At 45.0% G+C, this 27,041-nt stretch overlaps 1 protein-coding gene across 2 annotated transcripts in view; it reads left to right on the top strand.

The window, feature by feature from the left end:
* Positions 1 to 27,041, top strand: part of TRPC7 (transient receptor potential cation channel, subfamily C, member 7) — a 112,650-nt gene that overhangs the window by 29,328 nt on the left and 56,281 nt on the right. For both annotated transcript variants that reach the window (XM_004686751.2, XM_012727687.1), the window contains exon 3: positions 6,544 to 6,726. In XM_004686751.2, coding sequence (XP_004686808.1) covers positions 6,544 to 6,726 — 183 coding nt within the window. The remainder of the gene's footprint in view (positions 1 to 6,543; positions 6,727 to 27,041) is intronic.

Here is a 27,041-nt window from a genome sequence, read left to right as displayed (position 1 = left end):
AACGAGAAAGAAACGAGCTACATGGACGTGAAGCAAAAGCATTCTACTGAGTGCAAGACATCCGCCTCAAAGGTTAGAGGGCATCTTGAAAGGAAACAGTTGTAGGGCTTGTGTCATGCCCAGCAAAGCCGGGGCCCACAGTCCCAGGAAGCACTGCAGCACATAGCAGCTTGGGAACACTAAATCTGGACACACTGATGGGACATGTCTACTCACCACCCACTCACCAGTCCCAAACCTAAGCATGGCTTTCCCACGCTACTTTCCTCGAGAACACGGCCTGAGAGGAGAAGAAGTACTGCCTGCAGGAGCTCACTGAAATGAGGCAGGGCCACTGAGAGAACCCCTATCGCTGCAGATGGAGGTCACCTGACCTGACCATCCCAGAAGGCACTGAGAGCTGGCAGTGATGCGCAAGGCACTTTGCTGGCCAGAGCTTACACTGAACCAGCCACATGTAGACTGCGCCAAATGGGGAAGTTCTCTGTGGCCACAAAAGGAGCCCCAGAGTGGCAAGGCATGATACTGACGCTGGGTGCGCTCTGACCTCTCATCACAGTGAACATCATCCTTCAGATGGATTGGGGCTAGCAAGAGTAGAGAGCTAATCAAGTTCAATGCTGTGTGTACTGGCAGGAGGCGTTCACCGAGGAAAACTGGTGTGGTCATCAGAGACGCAAAGAAATGAAAAAATTAACAGTACATTTTTGAGATGTGGAGAGAGAGGAATTAAGAGTTTTGTGTTTCCTCCCCACAGTCTTGCTCCCAGTAATTAAAATCCACAAAGGGCACAAAGTCATGAGTTTGAAATTGAAGGTCAAAATGAGGTGTTAACAATAATATGACATTTACAAGTTTTTGTTTTTACCATCAATTTTTGTTTATTTTTATTGCTTATTTATTGTAGACTACCCCAAGCATCTAACATTGTTTTGGTATTGAGTCTCCCAATGATTACACAGTGTTTAATTATACATTAAAAATTGAGAGACAGAAGAAATTATGTGGCTTACTCAGGTTCCTGTAACTGGCAACTGATAAAAGAGGAGCTCAAATTTCAGACCTTCTGACTTCAGTGACCTGTCTATACTATACTATATCAATTCAAACATCCATACACCTGCCGACGCTTGATTCCTATAAGTTAGTTGAGAGCCAGCCCCAGCTGGGCCTGCGGGTTTTCAGAGTGTGCTAAGGAGAAGGAATGAAGATGCTGCATCCAAGAGGCAGCAGAGTGAAAGGAAAAGAGCAGGATGGATCAGCCAGTCTGCTTCGAAGCTCAGCTCTGCCACTGGTATGTTGTCTTAAACAAGTACACTGTTCTAACTGATTCAATAAGTATTTACTGAGTGCCCATTGTGTTTTACAAAAGTGCTCTAGCCTCTAATAATACATTTGCAAACAAAACAGCAAAGGCTACTGCCCTTAAGAAACTGACATTCTAATGGTCAGTAATTATAAATAAAATATATAATGGTCAGAGTCATGCAAAGAAAACAAAAGAAGGGGGACAGAAAAGAGTAATGGGGGTGAAGAAGTGTCATCATTTTTTGAATGACAAAGAAAGGTGTTTTCTTATTTACTTATTTACTTATTTATGTATACAGAACTAGAGTACTGAAGTCAGAAGTGCAGGGGTGGTGAGAGGATTCACTGGAGAAAGTGGGGAGCAGAACAGACAGACAGACTGAAATACACTACTGAGGGGAGCAGCGGGCGGGTCAGGAGAGGTCTGCTGAGCCATGTGGATCAGCTCCCTGGCCAGGGATCAAACTCATGCTGAAGCTGCTGTGGAGAGCTTCACAGTGCTGCGCTTTAACCACTGTACCACCAGAGAGGGTCCCAAAGAAAGTTTTACTGAGAAAATGAAATGTGAAGACTTGAAGAAGTTGAGAGATTTGATGTCCAAAGAAAGAGCATTCAAAGCAAAGAGAAGAGCCATACAAAGGTCTGGTGCAAGCTGGATTTGAAGAATAGTGGGCAAAGGGACAGAAGGAAGGAGAGAACCATCCAAAATGAGATCAGGGAGAGAAGAGAAAGGCAAGATAGGTATGTCAGTATAGTCAGTGGAGTGACTCCACTTTTACACTGAGTTAATAGGAAGCCAGTAAAGGGTTTGAGCAGTGCAGTGCTATGATGGAAATGCCTTTTCTAAGTATCCCTCCCACAGGTATGCTGAAAGTATACTATAAGGACCAGGATACACCAAGGGAACTTCCTGGGTTAATCCAAGCAAGACATGATGACTAGTTAGACTAAGATAGAAGAAACCAAATCAATGAAACGAGATCAGACTGTGCACCTATGTGGAAGGTCCAGCTGGAAGGACCTGCTAGAGGTTATAGGAAGAAGAGTAGTCAAGAATAAGTCCAAGTGTTTTTTTTTTTTTATCCCGAGCAACTGACAGGGTAGGTAAGACTAAGTGAGGTGGGAGAGACAAGATCCAGAAATAGGACTGAAATGCCCACTAGGCACCCAAGTGGAAATGTCAGGGTGGAAAATGGAGATAGAATTTCAAGAGAGAAGGCAGAGCTAAAGATAGGAATTCTGGAGTGATCAGCACTTGAATGGTATCTCATGGTTTTAGATGAGATCACTAGGGCTAAGACTATAAATAGACAAAAGGAGAATTCAAAGAATTGGGCACATCTTTGGGGCCCTCCAAAATAAAGGTATCAAGGAGTGAGAATAAGTCAACAAAGAATGTACAAAGGAGCCATTCTGGAAGAAAAAACACAGAAGAGTATGTTCTGCCGGAGCCAGGTGAAGGAAGTATATGAGCAAGAGGACTGACGCGATCAGGTAGCTGCGTCAAAGCACACAGTAGGCGGGAGAAGATGAGGACTCAGAGTTAGCCACTGACCTGGCAAGGCAGAGCCGCTGTGAGCCCGACAAGGACAGTCTCAGTGGAAGGAGGCGTGGGTGGGGTGCCGCCTTACTGGCCTTACTGAACGGGCATGAAAGCGCCAGGAGGGCAGCTTCAAGCAAGAAGTGTCGGCAAGGCAATGCTATTGAGTAATTCTGCCACAAAACGAAACTGAGAATTGTAGAAATGAGGTCAAGGGAAGTTTCTTTTTAAGAAAAAAGAATAGCAGCATGTTTCCATAGAGAACAAGTAGGGAAAGGGAGAAAATGACCACGCGGGAGAAAGAACGGAAGTTGTAGGAGCTGTAGCCTCGAGTCGGCGTGAGGGGCAGATCGCCGGGCGGAGGAGCCGCCCCAGAAATGGGCAGGCCAGTCGGGACACAGTGAGGAAAACAGAGCCCGCGGCACAGAGGCAGGCAGGTACAAGCGTGATCATGCAGTTTCTGTCTTGTTTCCTTCCGTGTCCCTCGCTAAATAGAAGACAAACTCTTCACCTGAGAATTCGGAGGAGATGCTAGGAGATGAGGGTGAGGAGAAAGATAAAACGCCTGTTTAGGAGAGTGGGAGAGCAGACTGACCCAAAAGCACGAAGATATTCCTGAGTTTGGATGAACATCTCACCTGTTCGTCAGTGCCATGCCGTGTTCTCCAGTTGCATTTACTCTGCAGAGGCTGCAGCCCAGTGGTGAGGAGTTAGACTCAACTGAGGTCAGCTTTTCTCCAGTAAGAACAAAGAAACTAGAGGGGGCAAGAGAGCTGGTGAGACATATGTGCAGGGTGAGGAGGACTGGCAAGGTAGGAGACAGACCCAGAGAAGGAAAGGTGCGATGATCACCTTGTGGACCCAGTAGCAAGCATCAAAGGGTGCTGGAGTTGGGATCCCAAAGAGAGGGAGCTGGACATACAGGAGGTGGTGACCAGAGAGAGGGAGACTTGAAGCTGGGTCATGGTCAAGCTGCAGTTTTCAGGAATAACTAAGAAAATGAGTGACTTAGGTTAGGGCGGAAGATAATGCCACTGGAAAATGCATGAGCAAGAAAATTTTAAAAATGAGAATAAAAACAGCAGTAATGGTGGTGCACAACAATGAGACCGGAGCTAAAATTTTCAAGGAAGGTGAAAGAACGACCCAGAGAGAGTAAGTGACAAATACAAAGAAAAATGGATTCAGTTGATAATCTTCTCTGAGTCTCAGCTTCAGCTTCCTTGTTTGCAAACTGGGAATATTGATAGTCATTCCATCATGAGGTTTTTATAAGGATTGAGTGAGATGATACATGTAGAAGGAACTATAGGCCTCAGTTATAGGAATATTCACTTTCTTCTAAGAGGGACCTGTGAAGTTTGGTGTGTGTCTCATCGACCTCCAACTAAAGTGTAAGAGTGTGGCCTGGACACTTCCCAGAGCTCAGTCGGGCACCATAAGTCATAATCATCATAATTCCCCAGAGCTGCTCACCCCCCCACCCCACCCCCCACACACACAGGCAGCTATCCACACCTCTGCTGTTTCCATCCTGGCAGGCCTGAGTTCTCTCTTGGTCCCTTCCACCATTTGCAGACACCAACCTGGGTGTCTATGCAGCAGGCCAAAGGCAAATTACCTGCTTTGGCTCCTCTGATGTGACTCCCCTTCTCACAGCTAATGATAGCACCGTGTGACCTGAACTGTGCTGAACCCAGAAACGTGAGAGGTTCGGCAGCAGCAAAGTCCACCTCATTCCCAGCGTGGCCAGCATGGCCAATGACTGGCACAAGCCCTTTCTGCTTCCTTTCTATCTGTCCACTCAAGGGTTCAACTCTAAGCAGAAGTTTCCATCAAAGCATGAGGTCTTGTCTAGCCAAAAAGACAGTGTCTGTTTTACTAGAAATAGGAAATAATATTCTGAGACTCCCTGTTCACAGAGAGAACAAAGAACCCAGACTCACAGCAGTGAGACTGCCAGAGTTAAGTGAGTCCCCTCGTCCATTCTGCTCAGCCGGCCCCCTGACCGTGCCACCTCAGGCTCACCAGAGGAATGCAGGAGCTTTTCTGCAACAAGCTCTGAGCAAGTCTGACTTAGCACTGTCCTTATATAATCCTGAGAATGGCCCCCAGAAGCCTCTTACCCCCACACCCACTATTCAGAGGCCGCATATGCCTGCTCATTACTAATTTTTCACCGTGTGGTATATAGTAAGTCCTCAAGAATAGTGACAGGTTAATGTTAGGAATGAAGGAACACGGCACACACCCTGCAGGTCACTACCTCAGTCTCATGCAAGGTGCCCAGCAAAAGAACATCCCAGGTATGTTCTTCTGTGATTTTTTTACATGACAATCTTCCTGAGCTGAGTAGTCCCTGTTGCACCCAGAACCGTTAAATTTCTGAAATTTCTTTCTTCCACCTAAATTATAGGTAAAAATGAAGAAGGGCTACTTGTCTGAAAACATTTTCCTGATCGTTTCCCATTTCCTAGCAAACAAACATTTACTTGCCTGTTTCTCTAATGCAAAGAGACATCCTGATGCGGCAGTTGTGAAAGGAGGCAAGATCATTAATTCAGAAAAACGGCCGCAGCGTGCCAGCCTCCCCCATCTGCCGGAGAATCCAGGTGCTGGAAAAGCACAAGTACACTCCTGCTTACCCACTACTGTTCGCCAGTCGGAGGCTGCTGACACTGACTGTACTGGAAATAAGCTTTGGTGCTTGCTTCTGAGCAGAGTAATAAAATGACAAGCGAGACTCCAGGGGAAAACAGTTGGGGGAATAGTGACAGGAGGGTGACATGAACATACGTTTGTCCAACATTTTGGATCATCCACTGGGATTTAAACAATCTATTTGGTGAAGAGAAAAGTTGGCCAGTCCCTAGGAAAGTCAGACTCACAAAGATAATCAGAAAGGTCTGAACAGGAAGGAAAAAAGAGTTCCAGAGCCAAACCCTTAACACAATAAAACAAAACAAGGTCAAGGCCTGAAGATGTTTATTCAAAAGGGGAGTAATTTAAGGAGTCCTGATTTGCCATGCAAACGGATCTGCGACAAAAAAGGATCAGGTTCAATTTAAATTACGTTAGATTTTTAAATTGATCACTTACAGGCAGATACTCAGGCACAACAGAAGAAAGCACACCTCTGTACGTCTTTTTTCCAATTTTAGAATCAGTCATATCTTTCTAGGAGCTTCCTGCATACAGCAGTTACCACTATAGATGGCAGTAAATGAGTGAAGTGTTATTTCCATCAGCCTTAAAAGTTCATTTCCTTATCATCCCTCCCTCAGAACTGGCTCGGAATTGGGCACTGAAAATTGTGGCTTTGAAAAAAAGCCCAGGAAGCACTTTGGCAGGTGCCAGAATCACTTAGAGCACAAGGTTAAAGATTCCTGGCCTCATCCCCAGTAATTCCAACTCAGGACAGAGCCAGCTTCTGCAGCCGGCATCACCCTAGGTGACTGATGTTGGAGGCCTGTGAACACACCGTGGCAGCTCCTGGCTTAGACTTCCCTCAGTGCCCTCTACCTTTGTTGTGTTAGGAGAAACTATCCTGCCTTCTGACCCAGCACATCCCTCTGGTTCCAGAGTACTCCATAAGCTCATACCTGGTGGACAGTCACTATGGACACTGCTGTGCTGGGCAAACCAATCTGTGGGGCTCAGTGTGACACACCCCTGATTTCTCTTTATTCTGTTAGAACGATTACAGGAAGTTATCTATGCAATGCAAGGATTTTGTGGTGGGCGTGCTGGACCTGTGCCGAGACACAGAAGAGGTGGAAGCGATTTTAAATGGTGATGTGAACTTCCAAGTCTGGTCCGACCACCACCGCCCGAGTCTGAGCCGGATCAAACTCGCCATTAAATACGAAGTCAAGAAGGTAAGCTTCCCCCACATCTCCTAGCCTCCCGCCTGACAGGGCTGCTGGCCTAGCTTCGCGCTCATGCATATTTTATGTTCCTGTGAGGTGGTGATGAGGACACCAATTACTTGACTTGTCTCCAGACAGGGAACTGCCAGTCTCGCAGGGTTGCTCAGAACCCATCTCAGCATCCTCCCCCTCTGCCTCCTCCTCATTAGGGCAGAGAAAATTCATAATAGTCATTCCAAGAACAGGCCTCGAGCCTAGAGAATAAAAGATTTTCAGCCTCCAAACCACCAGAAGGGGCAATGTCACAGTGACTGCTCCCATGAGCCAGCAGACCAATTCCCAAATTTTCATGAGAAACGTATTTCTCAGTTCACATTACTACTCGGTAGCATTTATAGAGCTTTCTCTGTACACCTAGGGACTTATTATGTAGAAAATGTTGTAGAGTATTTGAAGGATTTGTGGATCGGAGAGGAATTCCACTCCCCAGGCTTATGAAAGTTCTCACAAGTAATAGAACTTGGGCAAGAGTAAACTTATCCCACACCCAGGTGACTTTAATGGCCACTGAGCACCAGCACCTCAGAAACACCTAGTTACGAGATCTAGTCATGGCACTGAGTGGCTGCTCAGGTTGTAATCCTAAGAAGAAAACTATTGTTTCCCTGCTGGATGTACTCTGGATTCTTCAGAACGTGTTCTTCTGTCAGATGGCGTCACTTGTTCTGAGGAAAACTGGAAAGCTCCAAAGATCCATGTGTTCAAATATCATTGTATTTTCCACAGGAGTAAGACAACCAACCAGTCTTTATAGGGATTTTCCTAGCTTTTTCACAGGGGAGCAAAACTGCATGGCATTTTTTAAACCCTCAAATTGGGCTCTGGGCATTTCTCTACTTGCCTGCTTATCTTAATATGTGTGGGGTAAATTATCTTTCAACAAACCATATATAACTGTAGAATTCAACTAGAGAGAACATCCACATTTGATTAAAACCTTCCTGCCCTGTTATCTCAAGAAACAAAAATTCTAAGAAATACAGCTCCCTCTCAAAGACTCTGAATCCCAAAGATGTAGCTGATAAATCCTGAGAAAGGTGGTTTTCTATTAATACAAGAAAGCAGAGTTACTGGGAAGGGAGGAGTCAGACCACGGTTTCAAGGACAAGACTATCTTCTTATCTCAGGGAAGCTCATTTTTATTAGCCCATCCTGAGAGTTCAGGAAGGTTTCTCATCAAGGCATGGGCATTTTTATGTGAAGTTGCTGACCTAGGCATTCAAACAAACCCTGCTGTGAGGCTATTTGGCAATGTTAAAAATGCATGTGCTTGATTCAAAAATCACAAGCAACTTGCATCTCCTTCCTCCCCCAAGTCATAGTAACTTTCTGCCTCCCAGCATAGGCTAAAAAGTGAAGATACCTTTGAAAACCCAAAAAACAAATGAACAGGCCTTTGCAGATTTATAGTGACAGCTTTGACTATTCATGAGTAATTCTGATGGCCCATGAAATGCAAGTATTCATCACTATTCTGAAACATAAATTCAAATCTTTTAGCAAAACTGTCACTGAGGGTAGGTTAGTCAGTGCACAAGTCTGACCACTATCTCATAGCTACAAGTTTCCACTTACTGCCAACTTCCAAGGACGAAACATCCCTGGTCATGAATGAGATTACACAGTGAAATGCTCCATGAATGTGATGGTATGGATCAGAATTAAAAAGTTGTATGAGGGAAATTATTGTTGCAGTGGTACTTGCCAGCTAGGGGAATCCTACAAGTCTCAAGAAATATCCATCATGAATGTCAAGTCCTATGACTGCAATCCATAGGCAGGAAAATGATAAATAACCTGCATAAAGTGTCAGCCTTGCTCATTTCAAAAACTTCCAATGGGTAAATTCTCTCAACCAGGTATGCCATCATGCAGTAGGAGATCCAAGAGTTTTCCCTGGCATTATTCAACCATGTATTAACAATGAAAATTATCTAAAATTAAAAAGGTTTATTAATATTATAATGATATTTCATTTTAAATTTATGAATTTTAACATGCTTGAATGGGCATAATCTAATTCTGGGTCACTGAGTCATGAAACGACTAGTCCCAAGTCCTATTTACAAATATATTGCCTTTTACATTAGATAGACTGACAGACAGATAGCTATAACTATAGTTATAAATAGAAATGAATTTTAAGGCTAGACAGTAAAACCATAGGCTCTACCCACATGAAAGAAATCAAACCATTTATTCAACTATGAAACTATTTGGCAGTGGTGGTTTTATGGGCTGCTAATAGGTGTGAACGTTTTGTGCTCATATCAAAAAGATTTGAAGACTTTGAGTTAAACAGAATCTAAGACACAAAAGGTACAATGTGTACACTTGACCACAGAATTCAATTTCTCTAGGAACATCTGGTAAAACTACTTTTACATGTAGTTTTAATCTTGATATTTTAATCTTGGGGAAATTCTAACATAGAAACAGCCTATAGATCTATGCTATGAGTGGGTCCAAATGAAGTGAGTCCTCTTCTGTGGCTGGCATTGCAGCCTGGATCATGTCCTTCATTGACTGTTTTCACCACATAACATCTGTTCCTCACTAACACCTGGATGCCTCCATCATAATATCAAACTCCATTAAGCAAACTCCATTAAGCAAACTCCATTAGTTATCTCACCACAGCAAAAGAAACCACCTGGTAACGGGAAAAGATCAGGAAGTGTGTGCCAGGAGACTAGACTTCTAGCATAAGTTACTAGTTGTGTTACTAGTTATGAGGTCTAGTCAAGTCACTGAAGCTCTCTGAGGTTCATTTTCCATCTGCAAAATGGGCACATGAGTTTTTGCTTTACAATTTTCTGTTAATCTTTCAAATGAGCTTATGCAAAGCAAAATGCTTTGGAAATGTATAGTTCCTTGCAAGTTGCTGGCATCTCACTACTGTCATCCAGGCATGCCCCCTTCATTGACTGTAAAAAAGAGTTCACTTAGTCCCCCAGTTATTCCCTTGCTTGTCTTTTCTCTCTTTCCAGAGAATGCTAGATATATCCACCCTTGGATAAGGGCAACATCCTCATAGCCTAAACTTCTTCCTGGAAAGACCTAAGGCCTTTGGTTGTACTCCATGACTTCTATCTTAGGAGAGTAACTAAGTCAATAACCCAGGGAAATGGGTCTTCCTGGAAAGACCAAAGGCCTTTGGTTGTACTCCATGACTTCTATCTTAGGAGAATAACTAAGTCAATAACCCAGGGAAATGTGCCACCTAAAAAGGTAACTGCTGTGTTTAGAAAGCCGTGTTGGAGATGTGCCTAAGAGGGTAGGTACCCTCTGAGGTGAGGCCTGGCCCAACCACTTATCAATAGGGTCACTTCACAGGTGACTTCACCTCTCTGTGTCTCAGCTTCTCATCTATAAAGCTGGGATAATGCCTACTTCACAAGGCTCTGATGTGAAACAATGGACAATATGTATGTCCCAAACAGTCCAAGCCTGCCCAGCTCACCAGTCAATGGGTGTCAGACAGGCGGTATTAATACACCCACTGTACTTGTTTAGAGTCAGTGCCCACATTACTTACATTCTAGACATTTCTGTGACCCATCTCAGTCTGCCCCAGCGCTTTTTTGGCTAGTTTCTTTATGAATAAGCAAAGATAAAATGATCTCCCTGTGCTGAGTCTCACACTTGAGCCCAAAAGCAACTCTGCTTTTGCCTCACAGATAAAGATAACAACAACTCCACCTTTGGTCTACAGTCCTCATATATAAACAGGATTTGCTCTTCTCACCCATGATCTAATTAATAGGCACCTTGCTGTCTTCTCCATTATCCTGTCTTCTCCAGGCAACCATGACTAAATGCCCTTAGCCTAGGTGCTCTTCTCTCCCTGAACAGCAACTCTAAATGAATATGGAGAAGACTTCCCATCCCACCAAATGGGAAGACCCAGCCAGTCTCTGAGCCGCAGCAGCAGATCATCTCGGCCCAGGTCACACTCATAAAGGACTCAGTGCCTGTCCCAGGGTCTTTGCCCAATGACTAGCCAGAGAGACCCAAACACAATATGGGGTGCTCCAGTTAACTTTTCTAGCTGAACCCTCACCTCTGAAGCCATTAGTCTCCTTCCCCTCTCTTTTGCATCTTCAACTCAGGTTTATAGAAATGCTATCTTCTTCTCTTTAGCCCACATCATTTCCACCTTCCTCCTGAGTCCAGGTCTGCTGAAAAGACCTTTTCACTGAAAAGACAACTTTGTGGGCATGTGTCCTTCCAGGTTCAACTGCTGAAGGAAAGCAGGGCATAGGTCCTATCTTGCATGATAGGTGACTTAATGCTACCTGTACAGGAGGAGCCCTCCTAGTTAAAAGTACAAGTCCACCACTAAACAAGTACAACAAAAACTAGGGGGAAAACCATGTAGCAGTAACCTCTCCCAGACTTTCTTCCTGGTGGTACCCCAGTCCAAGCATCTTGGCATGTGACTTCACTGGCAGATCTAATCATGCTTCCAGCCATGATTCCTTCCAGCTGATGACACTCACCACCAACTGCAGAAGTAACCCTCTCTGGCTCTGCCCAGTTCCTGGGTGATTAGTGGCTCAGATAACTAATCTCACATAAAATAAAGACTTGGGGCAGGACCACAGGGAGAAAGTTAGGACAAAGGAAGAGAGGGATCTCACTAGACCTTTTTCTTCACACCGAAAATAATATCCTTTGTGACTCTCATACACTGATTATCTATCATTTCATAAACATTTACTGATGTCTACTACACCAGCTCTGTACTGAGTACTGGAGAGATTAAGGTGATCAAGACCCAGACCTCTGAGGGGCCTGGGCAGCAATGGAGAGATGTTTAAACAGAGGGTGACAATTGTCAGGGTGCAGGGGAGTAGGGAGGGGGCAGTAAGGAAGCCAGAAGATGTTCAGTCTGGACCTCAGGAAGAGTTCCCAAAAGTGAAAAAACTTTCCATCGAGTTTAAAGGATGCATAGAGCAGGATGGGATAGCTCTACAACCGAGCCCGGTGAGGGAGGACAACTTGGGCAGTGTGAGCTGAAAGCTGGAAGGCCACTAGCGCCTGAGGACCATGTTCTAGTGACATGTGTACAGGTGGGCCAATGCTTCCCTCAGACTTTATCACCGGGAAAGAGATAAGCTGGAAAGTACCCAACCCCTGAGGGCCCTGAACATGTCGTTCACTGGGGTAGGATATTGTACCGTCAGCACTGGCCATTATGGGAACAGAATTTCCCATAAGCATGGCAATGTTCTATTTTCTAATGCCCAATATGGTAACTGCTAACTTCATATGGCCCATTAGCACTTGAAATGTGGCTAGTGTGATTGAAGAACTAAATTCTTGATATATTTTTAATTAATTAATTTAAATTTCAATAGGCACACATGGCTAGTGCCATCCAAAACGATGGCATGTCTGCCTACCTTCATTCATGTACTCAAGGAGCTTTCTCTGAGCCACTAGTTAGTGCGAAGTGCTAATCCCTGGGAACGTTGTGGTGAATAAAAATGACATGATGTCACTCATCGTGGGGAAGACAGATGTTAATCAAAATGTCAGACTAAATAATGTTACAATTAACGTGGAAGATATAAAAGAAAAGAATGCAGTAAGCATGTAAAGGTAGATGGGACCAAATCAGGGAGCTCAAAGGAGGCATCTCTGAGGACCTCATGCCTGCTCTGGGAGCTGAGGACTGAGGTGAGGACTGAGAAGAGGAAATGGGGGGAGGGGCATCTCTGACAACAGAAATATTCAGAGCGTGTTCAAAGGTCCTCAGGTGAGAAGAAACACAGCATCTAGAAGGAATGAAAAATGCGAATGTGGCCAAGTTCGAAGGCATGTGGTAAGAAAGCCAGTTTAAACAGTGGTGTACAGGCCATATTAAAAGACTTTGTTTTTCTTATTCTCCTAAGTAGGAAGACACTGGGGGAATTTAGTCAGGAGGGGCCATGAAGACTAGGCATGGTGGAGGGACAGCTTTTCCTCTGGAAAGGGCTGGAAGGCCAAAGGGTGGTTATGGAGGCAGCATATGTGTCAAGCCAAAAGGGACACAATCGTAGTCAAAGCAAGCCAACTTAGACCACGTCAGCCAGTGAAACTGAAGTCACAGTGATTTTTAACAAAAGAAAATTTATTCATAACTGATCCTAGTCCCATCGGGTGATGAAATTCACTCAAGAGCCCTGGCTGACAGAGCAGCCATGGCCTCAACAGCTCCCAGCCTGCCAGGAGGAAGAGCAGCTCAAGTCTCACTCCAGCAATAAATGCTTTCACCTGGAAGTGACACAGGTCATTTCTGCTGACGACTCACTCACTGTCAATGACTAGTCACATCACCCACTGCACCACAAGGGAGGCCAGAAGGGGTCACCTGGCAAGCACTCACAGGAGAGAAACATGGAGCCCTTCAGCAAACAGCATTAGTGACCACCACAGGAGAAGAGCTAAAGGAGCTTGTATTAATAGCTTCGACTTCTCTGTAAATAGGAAGCAGGAGCACCCCCTGAGGTAGAAGACAGCCTGAAAAAGGCAGAAAGAATGTTTGGAAGAAATTTTGTTGGAGATAGGCGAGAAAGCAGAACAGTGTGATCCAACATGGCCAAGTGTGGAGACTGTAAATTCCTTGGCAATAGTCATCTTCATAAAAATGGAGTATCTCTGCAAAAACTGCTCCATGGACCTCAATTCCCTGCTATCAATTTCAAGGTTCTTGCACGGACTTGGGCCCCCAACTGCATAAAACATGCCCAGGACACAGCACATAGAAGTTCCCCTCAGAGAAGGATGCCAAGGAGGGAGGACCAGGCCCCAGGAAGGGAGAACATGCCACCTACATCACCACTGCCCAAGGCTGGGCCAGGGCCTCCACGTCCAGCAGAAGTCCCTGTGCATCTTCCCTCCGAAATTCACCACTGTGTGCACATTTTACAATGTTGTGAACAAGCCCATTTTTCTACCTGGAAAACTTCCAGAAGAAACTACAACTTGTTGGCGACAACATAGTGTTGGGGCTGGGAGGCTGCCTGCCCACGTGCTCTGCTGACTAATGTAGGTCTGAGGCAAGTTCTTTCATCTGCTGTCTGCAGGGGCCTCCAGATGAGGCAGATACTGCTCCACCTCTCAAGCGCCTTCTGGCTTTAAACCTGCACCAAGCGTGACAGTAATGTCTAGCAGGAGATGCACAACTGCCCACAGTCCCTTCCTTGGTGCATGGCCACACTAGAGAGGCCAGATGACCTCTGATGGGGCTCTGCTTCATTTCCTCTTTCCGCCCAGAGCCAGCAAGCAAGGGGAGCTGGGGACACCAGGGCTTTCTAGAGGACGTCTCAGAGGCCAGTCAGACACTCACATGCTCCAGCAGACATTCCCCACTGTGTTTTCCTACCGAGGCATCGTTTAACAGATGCTCAGAGCTAAGAAGATCAGAGTTGTCACAAACAGTCTGGCGGGTCAGGCCCTACCCCAAGCTGCACCACAGGATGCCCAGGAGCTGCCAAAGGCTGCTGAAATCCATGGTGTCAAAAGCATCCATCAGCATCCTCCTCGGGGACCCTCCCAGCACGTCTGCAGCCCCGTCTGGCACAAAACAACCCCCACTTCAGAGGGGCACAAAACAATCCCCACTTCAGAGGGGCTAGCTTTTCCACAGGAAAATAATTTTTGTTTCTCTCCAACTTCATATACACCCCATTTCTGCCTAAAAATCCCTCAGGAGAAGAAAAATGAAGCGGCTGGGCAGAAGCACAGTGCCACCTGGCCTGACTGCCTGTGGGCCCGGGTCCCTCATTTACTAGACCTGTGGGTGTAGACAGTCATTTTGCTTTTGGGCCACAGTTTTCTTACTTATACAATGGGAGTAACAGTGCCTAGTACACAAACATCTGGGGTGACCACACTCATCATGTCACTAGAACACAGCAAGTACAAAGTAAACGTGAGTTAATGGAACCTGGTTGCCATGTGGTTTTTATGAGCACAACTACCCTTAGGACTAAACCAGGGTTTCTCACCCCAGTACAGCTGACATTTGGGCTGGGTGAGTCTTTGCTGTGAGCGCTGTCCTGTGCATTACAGGGACATTTAGTGACAGCCCTGGCCTAGACCCTCTAAATACCATCAGCACCTTTTCCTGAGTTGTGTCAACCAAGAATGTCTCCAGACGTGGTCTCCTAATGTCCCTGGGGACAGAGATGGGGGAAAAAGTCACCCTTGCTGAGACTTCCAAGGGATGGTTTTCAGAAACTAGGTCATAAAATCCCTAGCTGTAAACTTCTGAGGGCAAGTATGTGGTTCTCCAAGGAAGCACTACATCTCATTAGATCAAATTCAACATTAAATTGAACTCAAACTCACCACATTCTTCAAATGAATTAGTTCTCACATCTACCTACATAATGGAACCATTGGGCACTTTGTTTAAAAAAAAAAAGCCAGTGTCACTGCGCTGCCCACAATTGCTAATCTTATTCTTCTGGTTGGGACTCAGGAGCTGCAAATTTTAAAGGCTCTCTGATGATTCCAAATGCTGTAGGCTGAACTCCTCACTCATCTTGGTCTCTGAAGACAGAGAACAGTATTCACCCAACACAGGGTGTGCAGATTCTACGTTGAATAAATGAATAGAAAGATGTAAATTATAAAACCACAGATTCCAAAGAGACACCAAATATCTGTAACTCTCCCTTGTCATTAGAAATTCATGTGATTCAGATGATGTCCCCAGTTGGCTCGGAGAATAGGGCTATCATCTGCACTCCCTCCGTTGTGGACCTGTGCCCTTTGGAGTCTGTAGCTCTGGAAAAGAGCCCTCAGCACCTGCAGAAGGCCTAACACTGGTTCTGGCTTGGCCATCTTTTGGGGTGGAGAAGAGAAGTGGGTGGATTTCAGGGAGGCCCTGGGGGGTCATGGAGGAGCAGTAGGGCCTTGTCCCCTGTGAGGCACCTCAGAACTGAGAGTTTATGCCGATCTCAAAAGAGCACCCTCCACTCACTAGCCTGACCTGCTCTGTGCCTTGCTCAACAGAGCAGGGAAAAGCAGAATACCTAATGCCTCCTCGCTGGCCTTCCTCAGACTGCTGAGTATCACCTCACACAACTTTTTCTATAGAGCAGATACACTGTCCACTTGCAAACACAATTTCGGATGCTCAAAGTATTTAATGTATCAATATTTACACAAAAGGATAATCCTTAAGTCCATTTTCATCTTCTTGGTTAGCAGGTTTCCTAAGTGAAATCGCCTCAGTTTGTATTACTATCATTACATTCATCATGTACCGCATTTGCTAAAACCGATTATTACTACATCCAGACTGGAAGTTGAACAAAAAGAAAGGAATTTGAGAAGCATCCGGGGGAGAAATATACATTTGTCAAAGCCCCAAGAAATAGATGCAAATCAGATGCATTAACTAGCCTAAAGTAGAAAGAGCAAAAAGAGCCATTTTCACTTTATCCCAGAGTCAAACAGATCTTAGAAATTATAGATACCCCTCAAGGACTTGAGCCTAACATCAGTAATTAAGCTAAAGACCAGCTACACAATTTTGTCTCATTATTTATAAATAAATGCTCACTAAATGGTCACATATGGATTCAGTTTTAATGAGTATTTGATCTTTTATATATTCCCCCCGTCAGGTACCATAATGCATCATTCTTTTATTAACATTCAGCTGCCTGAGGTCACTTGCAAATGCCTTGACAGAAGGGGAGTTTTGTAAGTATAATTATGGATGAAATTCTTTCTTTAATAGAGAAGGTTTAATTTATACAATCCACGCCAGAGTCACACCTCGTCTCCAAGACTGTGACGGTCACTAACTGGCCTACCAATCTGCACCATCTCGTCTTCTCCCCAGCAACACCCGCCCCCACAATTTTTTTGAAGTTACCCAACTCTGACATGGCCCCACATAAATCTCCCATCTGAAAGTGAACAAGCAAGCATATCCCCTGCCCTGACGGAGCTCCCAGTCTGATAATAACCCTGCTAGAAGGAATCTGAAACCAGGGTCCATGGGCAGGTGGGTGGCCATGGTAGAAACCTGCGATGCGAGGCATGAAGGAGATGGGGCCGGGAAAGAGACGCTGTGATGTGGTTTCAGTGGACCCCGACTCGACCAGCTACTGGAGAGGAGCTCTGCCGTGTGGACAGCATCCTTCCTACCCAGCACAGTGCTGGTCTTCTGGGCACCTCTTCCTGTCAGTGATTAGTTGCAGGCCGCTGGCAAGGGCAGAACACAAGCTAGCAGGCATTGTTGGGAAAAACAGCTCCTTGTGGCTGAGGAAAGCTCTGAAGGGTATATCTGTGAGCCTCCAACAGCCAAGACCCCAGCAACTCGGTATGGGTGTACTTTACTGGTAAAAGGGTCTTGGCAAGTAAATATATCATATTGTCTTCAACACAAAAAGATTCAAACCCCAACATGGGTAACCATGGCCCATCAGGTGCTGCACAGCCTCTGCCTCGCTGCCCAAGCTGACACCAAGCTCCCTCTTCTCAGGGATCTTGACCTACAGTGCCCACCTCCCTGTTCCTTAACTACAGCCCACTAGCTCCCATTCAGAAAGCTGCTGAGCCCTTTCCCTCAACCTTCTCACTAACCCTCCTCATCTCTCAAACTCTAGATCCATTACCTCCGGCTCAGAGGCCCTGTGACCACCCGGCCTGACCGGGGTCCCACGTTGCTCCTTCCCTCACCAGTGACTCTTAACCCCAGGGCCCTCTTGGTAGTAAACAGCATTTGCTTACTTACTGCCTACTTTCCTCAACAGTAAATTCTATGGAAGCAGCTGAGCACTGCATCCCTAGTCAGACCCAGGTATGAAAAAGAATCTCAAAAATATTCATCAAATATGTAAAGGGCTGAATGAATGAATGTGCCATACCTAAGTTTTCCTCCAGTATTTTTCCAAAATACAAGAAACTCCCACATTCATGGTAAGATGCATTCCCTTAATCTCTCAGTATTCTATTAAAACTCAAAATAGGAAAACACCCCATAATAAATGACTAGGTAGATTAGGTAACATTTGTCTTACTCCTGAAGTCCTATAACTACTGACATTGAGCTGTGGAAACTCAGATCATGACTGATGTTCTTACTCTACTAAAAAAAAAAAAAGTCATTTACATAAAAATTCCATTTGTTAATTCTTTTAATTAACAAACTTGGTAATAATTTGGTCCCCAGGCTGTACCTTAAAGAAATTACAAATCAATTCATCCTTTAACGCTTATCCGAAAGAGCCCCATCTGCTGGACCATCATCTGACTGCTCTGCTTGCTCCCCTTGTTAAGTGCTAGCTCTCCCTAACTAGGCAGGCTTGCAGCTGGAGAAGGGGGCCAGCCAGGAGATGTCTATTAGAAGCTAAATCCAGGGACATTAAAAACATAAGCAAGACCTAGTCTTGAAATTTTCCTGCCATCAGGAGCTTACACCCTAAAAAACAACAGCCATTTATCTAACAAGAAAAGGAAAGGTTAATTCAGGCAAAAATAATGTGGAAAACCTTCATGGAAGAAGAGGAGGGACTTCCAAGCCAGACTTTGGAGAGTGAGCCAGAGCTCAAAGGAAAGGACGCCTTCCATACACACAGAGAGTGGGCAAAAGCACCAATGTGTGACAATGTTTGGATAGCTACAGAAGGTTGGGGTGAGGAGAGAGGAAGCTGGGGTGAGGGGGCAGATGAGGTGGGGGGTCAGGAGCTGGGGTTGGAGGAAATCCGAATGGCAGAGCAGGCAGGGGCGGCTGCGATGGCAGTGATGGCTGGGCGAGGGGCTAGCTGCACAGCCCCCAGTCCAGGATGCAAAAGGAAGCCTCCGGCTGTCGCTGCCGTCTGCCTCTGTAACTGCACTTCACTGGGAGCACCAACAGTATTACAATAAGCAAACAGTTAAATGTAAGGAATCTGTGACCACATGCCCCATCTGTCAAATGTCTCCATTTTGTTTACATTCTGGTCATTCTGTGCCATATGCAGACACATATTTACATACTTATAACTACAGGATAAATAATTTTGTGATTTGATTCACTGAGCATGAAAAGGTAAACATTTTTCTGCTTTTCTACAAGTATTATTATTTTGCCATCATAAGATTGATGAACCATTGCTCATATTTTCTCTACTGGCAAACATTTACTTTTTGCATATATTTATAATTTTACCATTATCTCCATACAAATAACTTTTTCTTTTCTGTTATTTCCTAAAATTGAATTTCTAAGAGTGTGGCTTCAGGTTCAAAGGACAAAACAGTTGCAAAATTATCTTTCCAAAGGGCTATACTATTTGTCAGTGTCAACAGTGTTATGCAACTGAACTGCTTTCCCGAGTGCTTTGCAAACATCAGGATTTTCCCCTCTAATTTAGCAGATGTAAAATACTATTTATGCATATTTTAAAATGCACTGCTCTGATCACTTGGCAGATGAGTGCTTTCCTGCCCTCAGTCACTCAGCCACAACAGCCTTGGCATTTCTATTCTGCAGCCTTGATCATATCCAGCTGCATCTGGAAGGCTCTTGTACAACACAGAACTTTTTACATTTGTGGCTAAGCAATGGTATGTCGTGACTGTAGGTAACAATTCTCCCATAACTCAGTTCTAGAAGAAAGGCTTGGTGAAGTATAGATGAAGGGGATCTGCCTAAGATGCTACTGGAGAAGTTCAGCAGGAGGTGATTAGGGCTTAAAAAGTAGGAACTTAGTTGACAAAAGGAAGGTGATTGCAACTGTTATTCTGGAGGTAAAACATAGCCAATTCAGGACTCAAGTTCAACTTCAAGGCTTCCGTGAGAGCCTGGCCTACCAGGAGGAGGATGAGTGGCTTTTCTCAGGTCCCACATTGCCTTAACAGGGATTTCAGTTAGATGAGGGAGGGGTCTGAGGCCCCGCTGGAGCCCTGGGGCACTCTGCAGCAGGATGGGCAGCGGAAGCCCTGGGCCCATCCATAGTGGGCAGGGGGGTGGGGGCTGGGCAGAGGACAAGGAGAGAATAAGAATCAGGACTCAAGAGACACACTCAGAAAGAAGGTGGGTGGAGCAGCCCTCTTGCTTGGAGAAGCCCTGGCCTCCTTCACTCCTCAGTACAGCCAGTCTGGGTCATATCTTCCCTATATCAGTGATGAAGGAACCAAAGCTCGGAGAGGGAAGGCAAGTTCCCAAAAGCTAGGGAGCTGGTAAAAAGCAGGAGCTGAACTTACATCCACAGCTTCTGTCCTCAGCTACCTCACTGCCCGGGGGCCAATGTCCCTCCTCACCTGCTATGGGTGGGGGTGGGGGACAGGTGAGTTCAAGGAGCTGGGCGCTCTTGCGCAAGACCTGTACAGGAAGGCAGAACAGCACCAGAAAGTGGGGAAGGGGCTGGGTGTAAAACAGGGCAAGATGCTCAGAGTGACTCGGCCTCTCAGGAGATGCCCCGCCCCCTTTCCAGGTCGTTTCCCCAGATTATTTTCAGTAGAGACAAAAATGCTTGAGTTTTTAATAAAGGCCCTCAAAGGACAAAAAGACGTGAAAATGGCTCACAAATTTGGAAGCTGCTTTCAGTGACCAGCAAAACTTAGATCTGTTAAGGAGGCTTGATAAAGACAAAGTCGCAACAACAAAATCCTCTGGCACAAGATACAGCTACCTGGGTGATAAAATAGACCCTGCCCAGGGAATCTGCACTGGAACACGAGCCTCTGACACCTACAACTGCTTGTTATATTTACAAACAGGCACACACATCCTCTTCTGTATGATTGTTGAAGACTTCCTCCTAAAATAATTAGTCCCGCTCAGATAAAGAATGCATGCTTCTGCTGAACACTTATATTGGATCACAGAGTGAGCAGAAGCTGTCTAAATCTGGTCTGGACAAGTGTGCAAACAGCCCTTTGCACACAGTGTGGGACAAAGGTCACGTGAAGCACTGGAGCAGCAGCTAGGAGGACGCGCTCTCAGGAGCCAGGGAGACCGCCCAGCACTGGACGGGGGTGGGCTAGTAGAACACTACGAATGCTGTCCTTCAGGAATTACTCTGACCCACGCAGGAATTCATCTGGGGAGCTGCTACATGTCATCTGGGTGACAGGCAAGTCCCAGCCCACTCCAAGTTATTAGAGTCTACACTAGGGGGTAAAATTCTTTCTCACCTTAAGTGTTTTGTCAAAATTATTTTTTCTCATATAATCAAAATGATTTACGATATTATACATGCATGTAGATATAATATGAAATGTGTAGCCCACAGAGAAACATGGATAATCAGTATGATTTTGCTTCATTGCTCTGGGGGTAAGAAACTTCACATCTGAACAGCTACTTGGTACACACAAAACTCTGGAGTGAGAAAGTCTGGATGGTTCACATTCTTGCTGTGTTGTCTTTAGACAAGTCACTTGGCCTCTCTGGGCCTCAGTTTCCTCATGCGTTAAGAAAAATACGTATCTAGTCATAGGTTATTTTGAGGATTAATGTATGACCTGGGGGATTACAACTGAGATGGAAAAATGCACAAAATGATGGAAAAATAAGCTATTGAAAAGAAAAAAATTAATATATGAAAAGCAGAGAATCACAAATAATGTTGGCACATGTCAATTATTAATTTTTCTAAATCATGTGAAATCTGGTCCAGTCTCTCCTAATCCAGGTTTCCCTAAAATTCTGCCTCAGTCCCTCTGGGGTACCCTCCTCTGTGCCACACCATAGTCTTCAGAACTCACCTGTGACCCAAAGGAAGCCCTGGGCCTGTGCCCCTCTCCCTGGAACACCTGATGCCCCTAACACAGACTGATCACCACCATCTGTCCCAAACTGTGGCCCCATCCTATTCACTCAACACTTTGTTTTAGGGTTTTCTGTGTGTTTGGTTGTTTTTTGTTTTTGTTTTTGTGTACCCACCATGTCCTGCATACAACCTAAGTTCTGACAGTTCAATTATTAAAAAAAAACAAACGATGAGAATACTTTCCCTCGTGAATCATCCAAAGAAGCAAGACTCCACCATTGGGCCCTCCTCTGCACTAACACAAAATCCCTTAGCATTGGTAAGTACCCCAGCACTCTAGGATGAACCCATGTCAGGGTGCTTCTACCTCCAGAGGACAGTTCAAGCAGAATCTGATATCTACACCCACAGAAAACTCTCAAGGACTATTTCCCTCTCCTGGTCTCAGGAAATGTCCCTCCAGCATCAGGTGCCTTCCTTAAAGCCCTCCTTTTCACTGGTCCTTAATCCCCCAAAAAGGTTGGCATGTGGTCTTCAGACCATTCCTTAAACACCCAGATACAGAGCTTCCTTCTGTACCAGAACATCAGGTGAGGTTCACCTGGACCTCAGAAAGTAGAAGCAAAGCAGCCTTAATTCTCCTATGCAAGGATGTCAGTCCAGGGATTAAGCTAGCTCATCACCCAGGCAGCTTTTTCAGAAAGCTGACCCAGAGATGCAGAGGCGGGTCAAGGGAGAAGGCATAATGGCTCAGCAGTGAGTAGGCTACAGAGTTGTCAAAGGGAAGGAAGGCACAAACTGACTCATGGGCCTGACAACCAAAGGATATTAGTGTGATTCTGAGTGACCAACTGCAACAGTACTCAAGAGCCGGATTTCTGAGGCTGAAGCAGTGAATGAAGCAGGGACGATCAAGAGGCCAGTCAGCAATGATGATTTGGGACACACGCCTCTCCCTCTGGGAAGGGAGGCAGCTGTGGGTGAGCCTCCTGGCAGAGCAGAGGTGAGGACTATGGAGGGAGCTTCGGCCCAGTGTCCCCTAAAGGAAAAAGATGAAGTTCTGGGGACTGAAAACTGAAGAGAGGTGTCCAACTTTACTTTTGGTGCATAAAACTTAGCGACTTTTAAAAAACAACACTCATTTTACTCAGTTATCATTCTGTGGATCAGAAAATCAGCGTTCAAGAGGAAAGTTTGTAGTTGTTCAATGCATCAGCTGGAGTCCTTTCTTCATCTGTATTCAAATGATGGCTGCGGTGAAGAAGCCAGAAGGCATGACTCCCCTGTCTGGCACCACAAGCCTCCCTCACAGGGATTTTCCCTCCTTCCACACTGCTATGCTGGGCTTCCCTGGAAGTGTGGAGATATCAGGGAGGTGGTATCTTACATGGCAGTGCCTTCCAAAAGGGAATTTTCCCAGGGACAAAGACAAATTCAAAAGATCTCTAAAGTGCAGCTTAGAACGATTTACAACATCACTTCTGCCACATCCTACTGATCAAAACAGATCACAAAGAGGTAGCCTAGCTTCAAGAGTACCAGAATAGAACCCTCCCCTTGATGGGGAAAAGTCAAAGCAAAATGCAGCACAGTGGATAGGAGATACTGTGGCCACCATCATTAGGAATGTCATGTACATGGCTGAGGGAAAGCTTAGGGTTCCTACTTGTGGGGATGCATTATAGAGTTAAGGGGGTGAACTAGAAGACTTCACTTATTCAAAGAAATTTTGTCTGTCAGTCAATTGTGGATGGGACACTGTTGTATTGTGGATACAATGCAATTGAAAAGGTCCTTTTGCATTTAGATCTTAGAATCTACTATGGTGACAGGCAATGCATAACAAAGTTTGGAGGCTGCTAAGTGACTTAAAGAGGTAAGGAGAAGGAAGTCCTCTCATGGGTAAAAGATGTTTAAGAGAGATTTTACTGTGCCTTAGGAAGAATGAAATATGTGAGTTCACAGAGAGCAAGGCTGGCAGGATGTAAAGAAGGCAAGAACCAGGTGATCAAATGTCTGAGATATAGAAAGAAACTATTTTTTCCAGAGTAGGCAGACAAAGTTGGTCTGGCCTCTTGTCCAGCTGTGAGCAAAACTCCATCCTCACTTGGCAGATAATGTCTGTTCCCTACGCTCTGGGGAACAAGAAAAGGGAAAATTACACAATCCACCATCACCCCTGTACCCTGACCTTCTCAGGTCACTGGGCTTCCCTTCTAGGTACTCAGAGATGGGAGGGGATATTTGTGCTTTTGCTATGTATTTGAAAATATAGCAAGTAGAAGCTATCCAAATCTGGTCTAAAAAAATTATACATTGCTCCAGATGGCTCTGTGAATTAAATTAAACACACAACTGGCCCAGGAACTTTCCCCATCAAAATTACATTATTGATCATTAACATTTAAATAGGCTGCAAACAGAATCCTAGACACAGAAATAAATTCTCATTGTCTACTGGTCAGGTTGTATGAATCAGTTGCCCCTGGAGCCTTCTGAGACTATCTGATGCTGTAATTTAAATGTTGTTGCTCTGCTCTTTGGTAAATGGGAAGACAACACAGGCTGGAGCGGGGGCACATGTTTGCACACACGGAATTCACACTCGGAGTATCTGGCCCATAGAGCTAAAAATAAGTATCACAGCCCTCCCCCGGCTCCCAGGTCACATTTCAGCTCCATCTTGGCGTGCTGCGTGATCAGAAGACCTTTCAGGGTCTCCCGTCTCCTCTCACTCCCAACAGCCCAGTCACCCTACATTACCTGTATGTCTCTTGACACTTAAGTTCCAAGGCTTCAGCTGTAATAACAAAAACAACAATGATCTATGAAGAGCTCCATCTGTGCCCTTTACAGGTCAAGTGATTTGAATACACCCCTCTAGTTCATCAATACTGTCACCCTATTTAACAGATAAAAGAGCTCTAGCCCAGAGACAAAGCCAAGTTTAAAAATCAGGGTGTGACACTCAGGCTCAAGTCTTTGCAGTTTCTTCTCAACAATCCCTTCTGGACTCTTTCAATAGCCCAACAGTCTTCAGAGCTCAACTCAAGAATCCACCTTCCAGAAAACCTTTCCTCACTGTGCCTCCCACTCCTACTTGGCTAGATGTCCCTTCTCTGCTACTTCATGGCCCCCTGGGCAAACCCCCTTTAGAGCACTGGTTTAGCTACTGTGAGTGCGCCTGTCTGCCTGGCGGTCGCTCTGATTAGATGTGAGAGCCAACAGGTAGAGCATTATTTTCCACATTTATACTCTGGTGTCTGGATAAGTAGGTATTTTTTTTGTTGGATGAATAGCTGAGTGGGTAGAAATGTTGATGCATTTATATCACTTTATTTATATCACTATAACTCATAGGATTCAGTCTCCACATCTAGGACTTATGATCCACATATGAACATGCTGAGAAAAAGAAACAGATTTTATCTGTTAGAAGTTGATTCAAAATATGATCAAAATTAACCCATTCAGACATGTTCTGTGGTTCTAAGTTTATCGTGATTTGGAGTTGGCTTGTCCCCTAAATGACAGATGGAGCTACTTTCTCTTCAAATAATGAATGCAAGATCAAGGGGACCTTTGCACTGGTAGCTGAATATTCATATGCTCCTCTGACACATAAGCGCAGGGAACCAGCAGACAACTATGTGACCATATTACGTCTTTGCAAAGTAAATGCTGCATGTTTCCCAGTTTGGGGGGAGTGATAACTTCCCAGAAAAGTAAAAGGAGAAACTGACACTGTCCAGGTTGGAGGCCTTGGATAAGAGAAAACAGATATCACCATAAGAAAAAAATGTTTAAATTGTACTGACTATATGGTTCCAGTAGATGACAGGTTCACAGGTTCTTCTCTGAAGCGACAGTGCTTATTACCATAGCAGAGAGAGCAGAAATAGGCAGCATGACATAAGGACTTAGGAGACACCCTTACAGTTCTCTGTGTCCTAAAGTGAAGAACTGAAATGGTTGTTGGGTTCTCATCATGGCTACATGCTATGGTTTGCATAAGGCCCAAAAGCATGTGAGAAACAACTTGAAGTCTGCCTAGACTTATTGACCAGCTTGGTGCAGGGAGGTGAAGATCAAGACATAAGGCTTATTTTTAAAAAAAGTTTGAGAGAACAATTCCAGGAGAAGTTGGGAGACGTGAGAGAACCTGTACTGTGTAGATAAGCAAGGGTTCTAAGATCAGCATTCCATGTCTCAGATCGTCCCTCATTTCCCCTGGAGCCAAATGTGCTGTGTACAGGCAGCTAAGAGTGTCTACTTAGACACTTGTTGACAGCTCTCTCCATCCAGTTGTTTTAGAGGCTGAGTCATGTGGTCAAAGGAGGTAAAATAAAATTAGGCTAGTGATCCTCCACTGGGCATCATGAGAGATAGACCCATGTGGGCCTGAACCCTGACAGAAAGAAAATGGAAGGCATTCTTTGACCTGGCATCACTTCCTTTTGGGGGACTTGACCCTAGAAAGAGGAGCAGAACATACAGGCATTTCTGGAGTAAACAGTTGATGGTCTTGAGAGACAAGATGGACAAGTAGCCATTATTGCCCAAAAAGTTGACGATGTCCCACACACCACCAAGACATTCATGGGCCAGGGTGATTGAGTACCCACCACCCATTAGGGGACCCACCAGCTCAGCAGGAGGAAGTAGGCCCCTGGGAAAAGCACAGTAGGCACAGATTTGGACAGGCTCAGAAAACAAAACAACTCAGCACATCACTGGCAGTGGGGCAGCCAGAGTGGGCTACAGAGACACAATGGCAGTTGTGCTGCACACCAGCCAGCTCGCCTGGAGAAGTTTCAGAGAACATCAGTGACAGGTGTGTTGACTTGCATAGATACCTGTATCAAGTAGAAATATCTACAGGGAGGTCACCATAAAAATATTCTTGCCATCCAGACTGAAAGGGATCTAAATCATCAAGACGGGGTAATTAGCAAGTTTCCCGGGGACAGAGGCAAGACCATCGTCTCCACACTATGTCCTCCGTGCCCGAAGGTGCTCAGACACAGAAGTAACAGTCATTTAGCACTGGTCTGAGAGACGGACCGAGGGTGATGTCTGCCCACAGGTTAAGTCTGTCTCACCACCTGCCATGACCCATAACATCTGGGTCACATCCATGCTAGTTCCAATTCTTGTACCAATTGCTATGGCATAATTTCAACACATCTCACATTATCACAACGTTGGAAACAGCAATATTTTTGTAAATGTTGAGAATTTGAAAATTTGAATTTTTAAAAGTGACACTAAAACTTGTGCATATTTCAAATATTATATAGTCTATACACTTAAAAGCATCATGGGAAAAAAAGAATATTATCAAAATATGTTACTCACCAGAATTATAAAACATGTCCTTAAGAGGGAAAACTAATTTTAAAGTTAATTTTATAAAAGTAAATCACAGAATGTGATTTTAAAAAGTAAAATGCATTGGGCCTCCCTGGTGGCGCAGCAGGTTAAAGCACAGCACTGAGAAGCTTAAGCCACTTCCACATGAGTTCGATCCTCCCCTGCCCCGGAGGTGACCACATG

This window comes from Condylura cristata, unplaced genomic scaffold (assembly GCF_000260355.1).
Source record: "Condylura cristata isolate star-nosed mole 26May11 unplaced genomic scaffold, ConCri1.0 scaffold00021, whole genome shotgun sequence".
In the NCBI taxonomy this organism is placed as follows: domain Eukaryota; kingdom Metazoa; phylum Chordata; class Mammalia; order Eulipotyphla; family Talpidae; genus Condylura; species Condylura cristata.
This window is presented reverse-complemented; position numbering and strand designations above follow the sequence as displayed.